This window comes from Carcharodon carcharias, chromosome 18, assembly GCF_017639515.1.
Source record: "Carcharodon carcharias isolate sCarCar2 chromosome 18, sCarCar2.pri, whole genome shotgun sequence".
NCBI lineage: Eukaryota > Metazoa > Chordata > Chondrichthyes > Lamniformes > Lamnidae > Carcharodon > Carcharodon carcharias.
The window spans coordinates 112626144-112639237 of NC_054484.1; the positions used below are offsets into that span (position 1 = coordinate 112626144).

At 56.3% G+C, this 13094-nt stretch overlaps 1 protein-coding gene across 1 annotated transcript in view; it reads left to right on the plus strand.

Annotated features, from left to right (window-relative positions):
* The first annotated feature begins 968 nt into the window (after positions 1–968).
* The window catches only part of LOC121290503 (voltage-dependent calcium channel gamma-8 subunit-like), a 40367-nt gene continuing 28241 nt past the window's right edge, over positions 969–13094 (plus strand). Inside the window, exon 1 of the mRNA XM_041210941.1 lies at positions 969–1191. Coding sequence (XP_041066875.1) covers positions 969–1191 — 223 coding nt within the window. The remainder of the gene's footprint in view (positions 1192–13094) is intronic.

Consider the following 13094-nt stretch of genomic DNA (forward strand, 5'->3'; position numbering starts at 1 on the left):
TGTGCACGGTGCTCCCAGTGTGGTTTAACCGAGGGGGATACGGAGACCGGAACTGTGCACGGTGCTCCGAGTGTGGTCTAACCGAGGGATACGGAGACCGGAACTGTGCACAGTGCTCCCAGTTTGGTCTAACCGAGGGATACGGAGACCGGAACTGTGCACGGTGCTCCAAGTGTGGTCAAACCGAGGGGGATACGGAGACCGGAACTGTGCACGGTGCTCCGAGTGTGGTCTAACAGAGGGGGATACGGAGACCGGAACTGTGCACGGTGCTCCAAGTGTGGTCAAACCGAGGGGGATACGGAGATGGGAACTGCGCGCTGGTTAATTTTCTGTCCGCGGCTTCTGTGGTGTGTGAACTAACCGAGTCCTGTCTCCCTCTTTTCTCTCCCACCGCTCCGCCGGACGATGCTCATCTCCGCACACCGTCGAAACCCTCGGAACTTTCCGCTCTGCTCTTCACTCCGCCTCCTACCCCACCGCGCCCCCCCACCCCCCACCCTCTCTCCTTGGCTGAGCAGGGGGTCCGGGGTAGAGCCTGAGACCCTAGCCTCTGATGGACCCAGTGCCGATTACCCAGTGAGGATCACGCGGCTGGATCTGGACGGCTGGAGAGGGGAGTTGGGGGGGGCGGTGTGAGTGTGTGAGTGTGTGTGTGTGTGTGTGTGTCTCTCCGAACATCAACCAGCGAGGATTGGGGGGGGTAGAGCAAGGGCCACCAACACCTCCCCCCTCAACGAACCACCACCCCCACCAACCCCCCCGCACCCACCCACCCACCTGGCCTCGCTTCCCTCCCATCCCCTTTCCCTCCTCCTACCCTTCCCCTGAAGGGGCAACAAGGGACCCTCCTCCTACTCCCACCACCAACCCCCCACCCCACCCCCTCCCTTCAGCCACAGACGGAGAGAGACAGAGCGAGCGAGAGAGAGAGAGAGAGAGAGAGCGGGCGCCAAAGGACATGAGTCATGGGTGGATGGTGCGAGAAGGGGATTCAGATGCTTCTGGCCATCATCGGAGCGTTCGGCTCCTTTGGCTTGATGACCATTGCCATCGGCACCGACTACTGGCTCTACTCCAAGGCCAAGATCTGTAACGGCACCAACGGCAGCACTGAGGAGACACAAAGCGACAGGAAGAACCTGGGCTCCCTCACCCACTCCGGACTCTGGAGGGTCTGCTGTCTGGAAGGTAGGAGTCGAGGGCTTGTGGTGGGGGGGAGAGTTGGGGGGGGGGGTGGGACACGCAGCAGGTGGAGGGTTTGAGCAGGGGAGTAGGGGGCGAGAGAGGGGTGAGATGCTGAGGGAGAGAGAGAGAGAGAGAGAGAGGGAGAGATGGAGAGAGGGAGGGGAGAGTGAAGATTGATGGGTTGGAGGTGTCGAATACTGAATAACCCATTCAGGTGGGGTCTAACCAAGAGGGATAGAGAGACCGGAACTGTGCATGGTGCTCCGAGTGTGGTCTAACCGAGGGGAATACAGAGACCGGAACTGTGCACGGTGCTCCGAGTGTGGTCTAACCGAGGGGAATACAGAGACCGGAACTGTGCACGGTGCTCCGAGTGTGGTCTAACCGAGGGGAATACGGAGACCGGAACTGTGCACGGTGCTCCGAGTGTGGTCTAACCGAGGGGAATACAGAGACCGGAACTGTGCACGGTGCTCCGAGTGTGGTCTAACCGAGGGGAATACGGAGACCGGAACTGTGCACGGTGCTCCGAGTGTGGTCTAACCGAGGGGAATACGGAGACCGGAACTGTGCACGGTGCTCCAAGCGTGGTCTAAGCATACTTTGGAACTGTAATATGCAGCGAGACAGGATCGATTAATGACCCTCATGGTGCAAGAGCCTCTCAGTAGCAGTGACCGCAACATTGATGGCTTCTCGCATTCGGCTCAAGGGAGGGAAGAGTGGGTCTAAGACTAGTGTTTTAAACTGAAATTAGGTCACTTAAGAGTGTATGAACATAGGGCTGGTTAAAGTGAACCAGAAGAGTAAACTAGGCGATAGGTCAGTCACTTAAGGAGATATTTCAGAATACTCCGAAAACATACATTCGAGTGAGATTAATAGACTCCCAGGGAGAGGCAAACCATCCTGTTGCCAATGAAAAAGGTTGAAGATCATTTCAGAATGCAAAAACAAACTCAAACGATTCCACAAAGATTCAGTGTAGAAGATCGGGCAGGCATTAAATAAAGAGAAAGAATGATTAAATTATTAATCAGGCTCGAGAAATTTGAATTTGAGGGAAAAGGAGCTGCTCATAAACGCAGAGAATAAAAAATTCTACGGGTACTTAAAAAGGAAATAAGTGAGTAAAGTCAGTGTTGGCCCCCGAGGGAGTGAGAATGGGGAAATATTTTTAAAGTTCAATCGCTGGCCAGACCCAGCTCCCATTGCCCATCCCGAATTGCCCCTTGAGAAGGTGAGGGTGAGCTGCCTTCTGGAACCACTGCAGTCCTGTGTGGTGTAGGTACACCCACGGCGCTGTTAGGGAGGGAGTTCCAGGATTTTGTCCGTGTGGTGTAGGTACACCCACGACGCTGTTAGGGAGGGAGTTCCAGGATTTTGTCCGTGTGGTGTAGGTACACCCACGGTACTGTTAGGGAGGGAGATCCAGGATTTTGTCCCTGTGGTGTAGGTACACCCACGGCGCTGTTAGGGAGGGAGTTCCAGGATTTTGTCCCTGTGGTGTAGGTACACCCACAGCGCTGTTAGGGAGGGAGTTCCAGGATTTTGTCCCTGTGGTGTAGGTACACCCACAGCGCTGTTAGGGAGGGAGTTCCAGGATTTTGACCCAGTGACAGTGAAGGAACAGCCGATATATTTCCAAGTCAGGATGGTGAGTGACTTGGAAGGGAACTTCCAGTTGGTGCTGTTCCCATGTGTCTGCTGCCCTTGTCCTTCTAGATGGTAGTGGTCGTGGGTTTGGAAGGTGCTGTCGAAGGAGCCTTGGTGAGTTCCTGCGGTGCATCTTGTAGATGGTACACATGCTGCTGCTATTGTGCATCGTTGATGGAGGGAGTGAATGTTTGTGGATGGGGGGCTGATCAAGCGGGGCTGCTTTGTCCTGGACGGTGTCGAGCTTCTTGAGTGTTGTGGGAGCTGCAACTCATCCAGGCAAGTGGGGAGTATCCCATCACACTCCTGACTTGTGCCTTGTAGATGGTGGATTGGCTTGGGGGGGAGTCAGGAGGTGAGTGACTCTCCGCAGGATTCCCAGCCTCTGACCTGCTCCTGTAGCCACAGTATTTATAGGGCTGGTGCCAGTTCAGTTTCTGGTCAATGGTAACCCCCAGGATGTTGATAGTGGGGGATTCAGTGATGGTAATTTCATTGAATGTCAAGGGGGCGATGGTTGGATTCTCTCTTGTTGGAGATGGTCATTGCCTGACACTTGTGTGGGGTGAATGTTACTCACCGCTTGTCAGCCCTGAGCCTGGATATTGTCCAGGTCTTGCTGCATTTGGACATGGATTAATAATGAACTATGGGAAATGGTGGATGAAATGGATGGATCTTTTCCATTGGTTTTCACTGTAGAGGATAGGAACATCATCCCAGAAATAACCGTGAATCTGGAGGTGAAAGGGAGGGAGGAACTTAAATCATTTACAATTGCCAGGGAAAGGGTACGGACAGAGTTATTTATGATCGAAGGTGACCAGTCCCTGGGTCCTGATGGACTTTGTCCTAGAGTCTGAACAGAAGTGGCTCCTGAGACAGTCGATGCAAAGGTTTTACTTTCCCAAAATTCCCTAGATTCGGGAACAACCCCATTTGATTGTAAGATAGCGAAAGTAACTCCATTATTCGAAACCGGAACTGTGCACGGTGCTCCGAGTGTGGTCTAGCTGAGGGATACGGAGACCAGAACTGTGCACGGTGCTCCCAGTGTGGTCTAACCGAGGGATACGGAGACCGGAACTGTGCACGGTGCTCCCAGTGTGGTCTAACCGAGGGATACAGAGACCGGAACTGTGCACGGTGCTCCCAGTGTGGTCTAACCGAGGGATACAGAGACCGGAACTGTGCACGGTGCTCCGAGTGTGGTCTAACCGAGGGATACAGAGACCGGAACTGTGCATGGTGCTCCCAGTGTGGTCTAACCGAGGGGGTTACGGAGACCGGAACTGTGCACGGTGCTCCGAGTGTGGTCTAACCGAAGGATATGGAGACCGGAACTGTGCACGGTGCTCCCAGTGTTGTCACTCGGAGACGCTCTGTGCTGTACACACAGGAAGCTCATCCCTGGGGACTGGAGTGCAGGGGGTAAAGCAGGGTGATGGGTAGGGGGGTGGGTGAAGTCACACGTGCTTTGTGAGTGTTCCTGCACTCACACCGAGTGCCCTGTGGCTCAACATCACCTGTGAAACTGTCCCTGTTAATTCAATCGCCAGAATGGATCTGCTCATCCTAAAAGGTGTGAATATCGGCACCAACCAGCTCACACACTGTGGGATGTGTCCAAACGGACTGACAACCCCTCCCGGTGAGAATTCCACAGTAAATATCCCCGCTACCTCCAATCCCGGAGTGCTGCACTGTCAGAGGGTCAATGCTGAGGGAGTGTCGCACTGTCAGAGGGTCAGTGCTGAGGGAGTGCTGCACTGTCAGAGGGTCAGTACTGAGGGAGTGCCGCACTGTCAGAGGGTCAGTACTGAGGGAGTGCTGCACTGTCAGAAAGTCAGTACTGAGGGAGTGCTGCCTGTCAGAGGGTCAGTACTGAGGGAGTGCTGCACTGTCAGAGGGTCAGTACTGAGGGAGTGCCGCACTGTCAGAGGGTCAGTACTGAGGGAGTGCTGCACTGTCAGAGAGTCAGTACTGAGGGAGTGCTGCCTGTCAGAGGGTCAGTACTGAGGGATTGCTGCACTGTTGGAGGGAGATGTATATAATCTAGGATTTGAGCCCCACAATCCAGGCTGACACTCCCCCCTGGTGCCAGTATTGAGGGAGTGCTGCACTGTCGGAGGGTCAGTACTGAGGGAGTGCTGCACTGTCAGAGGCTCAGTACTGAGGGAGTGCTGCACTGTCGGAGGGTCAGTACTGAGGGAATGCTGCACTGTCTGAGGGTGAGTGCTGAGGGAGTGCTGCACTGTCAGAGGGTCAGTACTGAGGGAGTGCTGCACTGTCGGAGGGTCAGTACTGAGGGAGTGCTGAACTGTCAGAGGGTCAGTACTGAGGGAGTGCTGCACTGTCCGAGGGTCAGTAATGAGGGAGTGCCACACTGTCAGAGGGTCAGTACTGAGGGAGTGCTGCACTGTCTGAGGGTCAGTACTGAGGGAGTGCTGCACTGACAGAGGGTCAGTACTGAGGGAGTGCTGCACTGTCAGAGGGTCAGTACTGAGGGAGTGCTGCACTGTCAGAGGGTCAGTACTGAGGGAGTGCTGCACTGTCAGAGGGTCAGTACTGAGGGAGTGTTGTACTGTCTGAGGGTCAGTGCTGAGGGTGCTGCACTGTCAGAGGGTCAGTACTGAGGGAGTGCTGCACTGTCAGAGAGTCAGTACTGAGGGAGTGCTGCCTGTCAGAGGGTCAGTACTGAGGGAGTGCTGCACTGTCAGAGGGTCAGTACTGAGGGAGTGCTGCACTGTCAGAGGGTCAGTACTGAGGGAATGCCGCACTGTCAGAGGGTCAGTACTGAGGGGGTGCTGCACTGTCAGAGGGTCGGTACTGAGGGTGTGCCGCTCTGTCGGAGGGTTAGTACTGAGGGAGAGCCGCACTGTCAGAGGGTCAGTACTGAGGGAGTGCTGCACTGTCAAAGGGTCAGTACTGAGGGAGTGCCGCACTGTCAGAGGGTCAGTACTGAGGGAGTGCTGCACTGTCAGAGGGTCAGTGTTGAGGGAGAGCTGCACTGTCAGAGGGTCAGTACTGAGGGATTGCTGCACTGTTGGAGGGAGATGTATATACTCTAGGATTTGAGCCCCACAATCCCGGCCGACACTACCCCCTGGTGCAAGTATTGAGGGAGTGCTGCACTGTCGGAGGGTCAGTACTGAGGGAATGCTGCACTGTCTGAGGGTCAGTGCTGAGGGAGTGCTGCACTGTCAGAGGGTCAGTACTGAGGGAGTGCTGCACTGTCAGAGGGTCAGTACTGAGGGAGTGCTGCACTGTCAGAGGGTCAGTACTGAGGGAGTGCCGCACTGTCGGAGGGTCAGTACTGAGGGAGTGCTGCACTGTCATAGGGTCAGTACCGGGGGAGTGCCGCACTGTCGGAGGATCAGTAATGAGGGAGTGCCGCACTGTCAGAGGGTCAGTACTGAGGGAGTGCTGCACTGTCTGAGGGTCAGTACTGAGGAAGTGCTGCACTGTCAGAGGGTCAGTACTGAGGGAGTGCTGCACTGTCAGAGGGTAAGTACTGAGGGAGTGCTGCACTGTCAGAGGGTCAGTACTGAGGGAATGCCGCACTGTCAGAGGGTCAGTACTGAGGGGGTGCTGCACTGTCAGAGGGTCGGTACTGAGGGTGTGCCGCTCTGTCGGAGGGTCAGTACTGAGGGAGAGCCGCACTGTCAGAGGGTCAGTACTGAGGGAGTGCTGCACTGTCAAAGGGTCAGTACTGAGGGATTGCTGCACTGTCAGAGGGTCAGTACTGAGGGAGTGCCGCACTGTCAGAGCGTCAGTACTGAGGGAGTGCTGCACTGTCAGAGGGTCAGTGTTGAGGGAGAGCTGCACTGTCAAGGGTCAGTACTGAGGGATTGCTGCACTGTTGGAGGGAGATGTATATACTCTAGGATTTGAGCCCCACAATCCAGGCCGACACTCCCCCCGGTGCAAGTATTGAGGGAGTGCTGCACTGTCGGAGGGTCAGTACTGAGGGAATGCTGCACTGTCTGAGGGTCAGTGCTTAGGGAGTGCTGCACTGTCAGAGGGTCAGTACTGAGGGAGTGCTGCACTGTCAGAGGGTCAGTACTGAGGGAGTGCTGCACTGTCAGAGGGTCAGTACTGAGGGAGTGCCGCACTGTCGGAGGGTCAGTACTGAGGGAGTGCTGCACTGTCATAGGGTCAGTACCGGGGGAGTGCCGCACTGTCGGAGGATCAGTAATGAGGGAGTGCCGCACTGTCAGAGGGTCAGTACTGAGGGAGTGCTGCACTGTCTGAGGGTCAGTACTGAGGAAGTGCTGCACTGTCAGAGGGTCAGTACTGAGGGAGTGCTGCACTGTCAGAGGGTCAGTACTGAGGGAGTGCTGCACTGTCAGAGGGTCAGTACTGAGGGAGTGCTGCACTGTCAGAGGGTCAGTACTGAGGGAATGCTGCACTGGCAGAGGGTCAGTACTGAAGGAGTGCCGCACTGTCAGAGGGTCAGTACTGAGGGAGTGCTGCACTGTCAGAGCGTCAATGCTGAGGGAGTGCCGCACTGTCAGAGAGTCAGTGCTGAGGGAGTGTTGTACTGTCTGAGGGTCAGTGCTGAGGGTGCTGCACTGTCAGAGGGTCAGTACTGAGGGAGTGCTGCACTGTCAGAGTGTCAGTAATGAGGGGGTGCTGCACTGTCAGAGGGTCAGTAATGAGGGAGTGCTGCACTGTCAGAGGGTCAGTGTTGAGGGAGAGCTGCACTGTCAGAGGGTCAGTACTGAGGGATTGCTGCACTGTTGGAGGGAGATGTATATACTCTTGGATTTGAGCCCCACAATCCAGGCCGACACTCCCCCCTGGTGCCAGTATTGAGGGAGTGCTGCACTGTCGGAGGGTCAGTACTGAGGGAGTGCTGCACTGTCAGAGGGTCAGTACTGAGGGAGTGCTGCACTGTCAGAGGGTCAGTACTGAGGGAGTGCTGCACTGTCAGAGGGTCAATACTGAGGGAGTGCTGCACTGTCAGAGGGTCAGTACTGAGGGAGTGTTGTACTGTCTGAGGGTCAGTGCTGAGGGTGCTGCACTGTCAGAGGGTCAGTACTGAGGGAGTGCTGCACTGTCAGAGAGTCAGTACTGAGGGAGTTCTGCCTGTCAGAGGGTCAGTACTGAGGGAGTGCTGCACTGTCAGAGGGTCAGTACTGAGGGAGTGCTGCACTGTCAGAGGGTCAGTGTTGAGGGAGAGCTGCACTGTCAGAGGGTCAGTACTGAGGGATTGCTGCACTGTTGGAGGGAGATGTATATACTCTAGGATTTGAGCCCCACAATCCAGGCCGACACTCCCCCCTGGTGCCAGTATTGAGGGAGTGCTGCACTGTCGGAGGGTCAGTACTGAGGGAATGCTGAACTGTCAGAGGGTCAGTGCTGAGGAAGTGCTGCACTGTCAGAGGGTCAGTACTGAGGGAGTGCTGCACTGTCAGAGGGTCAGTACTGAGGGAGTGCCGCACTGTCGGAGGGTCAGTACTGAGGGAGTGCTGCACTGTCAGAGGGTCAGTACTGAGGGAGTGCTGCACTGTCAGAGGGTCAGTACTGAGGGAATGCTGCACTGTCAGAGGGTCAGTACTGAGGGAGTGCCGCACTGTCGGAGGGTCAGTACTGAGGGAGTGCTGCACTGTCAGAGGGTCAATGCTGAGGGAGTGCCGCACTGTCAGAGAGTCAGTGCTGAGGGAGTGCCGCAATGTCAGAGGGTCAGTACTGAGGGAGTGCTGCACTGTCAGAGTGTCAGTACTGAGGGAGTGCTGCACTGTCAGAGGGTCAGTAATGAGGGATTGCTGCACTGTCAGAGGGTCAGTGTTGAGGGAGAGCTGCACTGTCAGAGGGTCAGTACTGAGGGAGTGCTGCACTGTCAGAGGGTCAGTAATGAGGGAGTGCTGCACTGTCAGAGGGTCAGTGTTGAGGGAGAGCTGCACTGTCAGAGGGTCAGTACTGAGGGATTGCTGCACTGTTGGAGGGAGATGTATATACTCTAGGATTTGAGCCCCACAATCCAGGCCGACACTCCCCCCTTGTGCCAGTATTGAGGGAGTGCTGCACTGTCGGAGGGTCAGTACTGAGGGAGTGCTGCACTGTCTGAGGGTCAGTACTGAGGGAGTGCTGCACTGTCAGAGGGTCAATACTGAGGGAGTGCTGCACTGTCAGAGGGTCAGTACTGAGGGAGAGCTGCACTGTCAGAGGGTCAGTACTGAGGGATTGCTGCACTGCTGGAGGGAGATGTATATACTCTAGGATTTGAGCCCCACAATCCAGGCCGACACTCCCCCCTGGTGCCAGTATTGAGGGAGTGCTGCACTGTCGGAGGGTCAGTACTGAGGGAATGCTGAACTGTCTGAGGGTCAGTGCTGAGGGAGTGCTGCACTGTCAGAGGGTCAGTACTGAGGGAGTGCTGCACTGTCAGAGGGTCAGTACTGAGGGAGTGCTGCACTGTCAGAGGGTCAGTACTGAGGGAATGCTGCACTGTCAGAGGGTCAGTACTGAGGGAGTGCCGCACTGTCGGAGGGTCAGTACTGAGGGAGTGCTGCACTGTCAGAGGGTCAATGCTGAGGGAGTGCCGCACTGTCAGAGAGTCAGTGCTGAGGGAGTGCCGCAATGTCAGAGGGTCAGTACTGAGGGAGTGCTGCACTGTCAGAGGGTCAGTACTGAGGGAGTGCTGCACTGTCAGAGGGTCAGTAATGTGGGAGTGCTGCACTGTCAGAGGGTCAGTGTTGAGGGAGAGCTGCACTGTCAGAGGGTCAGTACTGAGGGAGTGCTGCACTGTCAGAGGGTCAGTAATGAGGGAGTGCTGCACTGTCAGAGGGTCAGTGTTGAGGGAGAGCTGCACTGTCAGAGGGTCAGTACTGAGGGATTGCTGCACTGTTGGAGGGAGATGTATATACTCTAGGATTTGAGCCCCACAATCCAGGCCGACACTCCCCCCTTGTGCCAGTATTGAGGGAGTGCTGCACTGTCGGAGGGTCAGTACTGAGGGAGTGCTGCACTGTCCGAGGGTCAGTACTGAGGGAGTGCTGCACTGTCTGAGGGTCAGTACTGAGGGAGTGCTGCACTGTCAGAGGGTCAGTACTGAGGGAGTGCTGCACTGTCAGAGGGTCAGTAATGAGGGAGTGCTGCACTGTCAGAGGGTCAGTACTGAGGGAGAGCTGCACTGTCAGAGGGTCAGTACTGAGGGATTGCTGCACTGTTGGAGGGAGATGTATATACTCTAGGATTTGAGCCCCACAGTCCAGGCCGACACTCCCCCCTGGTGCCAGTATTGAGGGAGTGCTGCACTGTCGGAGGGTCAGTACTGAGGGAATGCTGCACTGTCTGAGGGTCAGTGCTGAGGGAGTGCTGCACTGTCAGAGGGTCAGTACTGAGGGAGTGCTGCACTGTCAGAGGGTCAGTACTGAGGGAGTGTCGCACTGTCGGAGGGTCAATACTGAGGGAGTGCTGCACTGTCAGAGGGTCAGTACTGAGGGAGTGCTGCACTGTCAGAGGGTCAGTACTGAGGGAGTGCTGCACTGTCAGAGGGTCAGTACTGAGGGAATGCTGCACTGTCAGAGGGTCAGTACTGAGGGAGTGCCGCACTGTCGGAGGGTCAGTACTGAGGGAGTGCTGCACTGTCAGAGGGTCAATGCTGAGGGAGTGCCGCACTGTCAGAGAGTCAGTGCTGAGGGAGTGCCGCAATGTCAGAGGGTCAGTACTGAGGGAGTGCTGCACTGTCAGAGGGTCAGTACTGAGGGAGTGCTGCACTGTCAGAGGGTCAGTAATGAGGGAGTGCTGCACTGTCAGAGGGTCAGTGTTGAGGGAGAGCTGCACTGTCAGAGGGTCAGTACTGAGGGAGTGCTGCACTGTCAGAGGGTCAGTAATGAGGGAGTGCTGCACTGTCAGAGGGTCAGTGTTGAGGGAGAGCTGCACTGTCAGAGGGTCAGTACTGAGGGATTGCTGCACTGTTGGAGGGAGATGTATATACTCTAGGATTTGAGCCCCACAATCCAGGCCGACACTCCCCCCTTGTGCCAGTATTGAGGGAGTGCTGCACTGTCGGAGGGTCAGTACTGAGGGAGTGCTGCACTGTCCGAGGGTCAGTACTGAGGGAGTGCTGCACTGTCTGAGGGTCAGTACTGAGGGAGTGCTGCACTGTCAGAGGGTCAGTACTGAGGGAGTGCTGCACTGTCAGAGGGTCAGTAATGAGGGAGTGCTGCACTGTCAGAGGGTCAGTACTGAGGGAGAGCTGCACTGTCAGAGGGTCAGTACTGAGGGATTGCTGCACTGTTGGAGGGAGATGTATATACTCTAGGATTTGAGCCCCACAATCCAGGCCGACACTCCCCCCTGGTGCCAGTATTGAGGGAGTGCTGCACTGTCGGAGGGTCAGTACTGAGGGAATGCTGCACTGTCTGAGGGTCAGTGCTGAGGGAGTGCTGCACTGTCAGAGGGTCAGTACTGAGGGAGTGCTGCACTGTCAGAGGGTCAGTACTGAGGGAGTGTCGCACTGTCGGAGGGTCAATACTGAGGGAGTGCTGCACTGTCAGAGGGTCAGTATTGAGGGAGTGCTGCACTGTCAGAGGGTCAGTACTGAGGGAGTGTTGCACTGTCAGAGGGTCAGTACTGAGGGAGTGCTGCACTGTCAGAGGGTCAGTAATGAGGGAGTGCTGCACTGTCAGAGGGTCAGTACTGAGGGAGTGCCGCACTGTCGGAGGGTCAGTACTGAGGGAGTGCTGCACTGTCAGATGGTCAGTACTGAGGGAGTGCCGCACTGTCGGAGGATCAGTAATGAGGGAGTGCCGCACTGTCAGAGGGTCAGTACTGAGGGAGTGCTGCACTGTCTGAGGGTCAGTACTGAGGGAGTGCTGCACTGTCAGAGGTTCAGTACTGAGGGAGTGCTGCACTGTCAGAGGGTCAGTACTGAGGGAGTGCTGCACTGTCAGAGGGTCAGTACTGAGGGAGTGCTGCACTGTCAGAGGGTCAGTACTGAGGGAGTGCTGCACTGTCAGAAGGTCAGTACTGAGGGAGTGCTGCACTGTCAGAGGGACAGTACTGAGGGAGTGCTGCACTGTCAGAGGGTCAGTACTGAGGGAGTGCTGCACTGTCAGAGGGTCAGTACTGAGGGAGTGCTGCACTGTCAGAGGGTCAGTACTGAGGGAGTGCCGCACTGTCGGAGGATCAGTACTGAGGGAGTGCCGCACTGTCAGAGGGTCAGTACTGAGGGAGTGCTGCACTGTCTGAGGGTCAGTACTGAGGGAGTGCTGCACTGTCAGAGGGTCAGTACTGAGGGAGTGCTGCACTGTCAGAGGGTCAGTACTGAGGGAGTGCTGCACTGTCTGAGGGTCAGTACTGAGGGAGTGCTGCACTGTCAGAGGGTCAGTACTGAGGGAGTCCTGCACTGTCAGAGGGTCAGTACTGAGGGAGCGCTGCACTGTCAGTGGGTCAGTACTGAGGGAGTGCTGCACCATCGGAGGGTCAGTACTGAGGGAGTGCTGCACTGTCAGAGGGTCAGTACTGAGGGAGTGCTGCACTGTCAGAGGGTCAGTACTGAGGGAGTGCCGCACTGTCGGAGGGTCAGTACTGAGGGAGTGCCGCACTGTCAGAGGGTCAGTACTGAGGGAGTGCTGCACTGTCTGAGGGTCAGTACTGAGGGAGTGCTGCACTGTCGGAGGGTCAGTACTGAGGGAGTGCCGCACTGTCAGAGGGTCAGTACTGAGGGAGTGCTGCACTGTCGGAGGGTCAGTACTGAGGGAGTGCTGCACTGTCAGAGGGTCAGTAATGAGGGAGTGCTGCACTGTCAGAGGGTCAGTGTTGAGGGCGAGCTGCACTGTCAGAGGGTCTGTACTGAGGGATTGCTGCACTGTTGGAGGGAGATGTATATACTCTAGGATTTGAGCCCCACAATCCAGGCCGACACTTCCCCCTGGTGCCAGTATTGAGGGAGTGCTGCACTGTCAGAGGGTCAGTACTGAGGGAGTGCTGCACTGTCTGAGGGTCAGTACTGAGGGAGTGCTGCACTGTCAGAGGGTCAGTACTGAGGGAGTGCTGCACTGTCAGAGGGTCAGTATTGAGGGAGTGCTGCACTGTCAGAGGGTCAATACTGAGGGAGTGCTGCACTGTCAGAGGGTCAGTACTGAAGGTGTGCCGCACTGTCGGAGGGTCAGTACTGAGGGAGTGCCGCACTGTCAGAGGGTCAGTACTGAGGGAGTGCTGCACTCTCAAAGGGTCAGTACTGAGGGATTGCTGCACTGTCTGAGGGTCAGTACTGAGGGAGTGCTGCACTGTCAGAG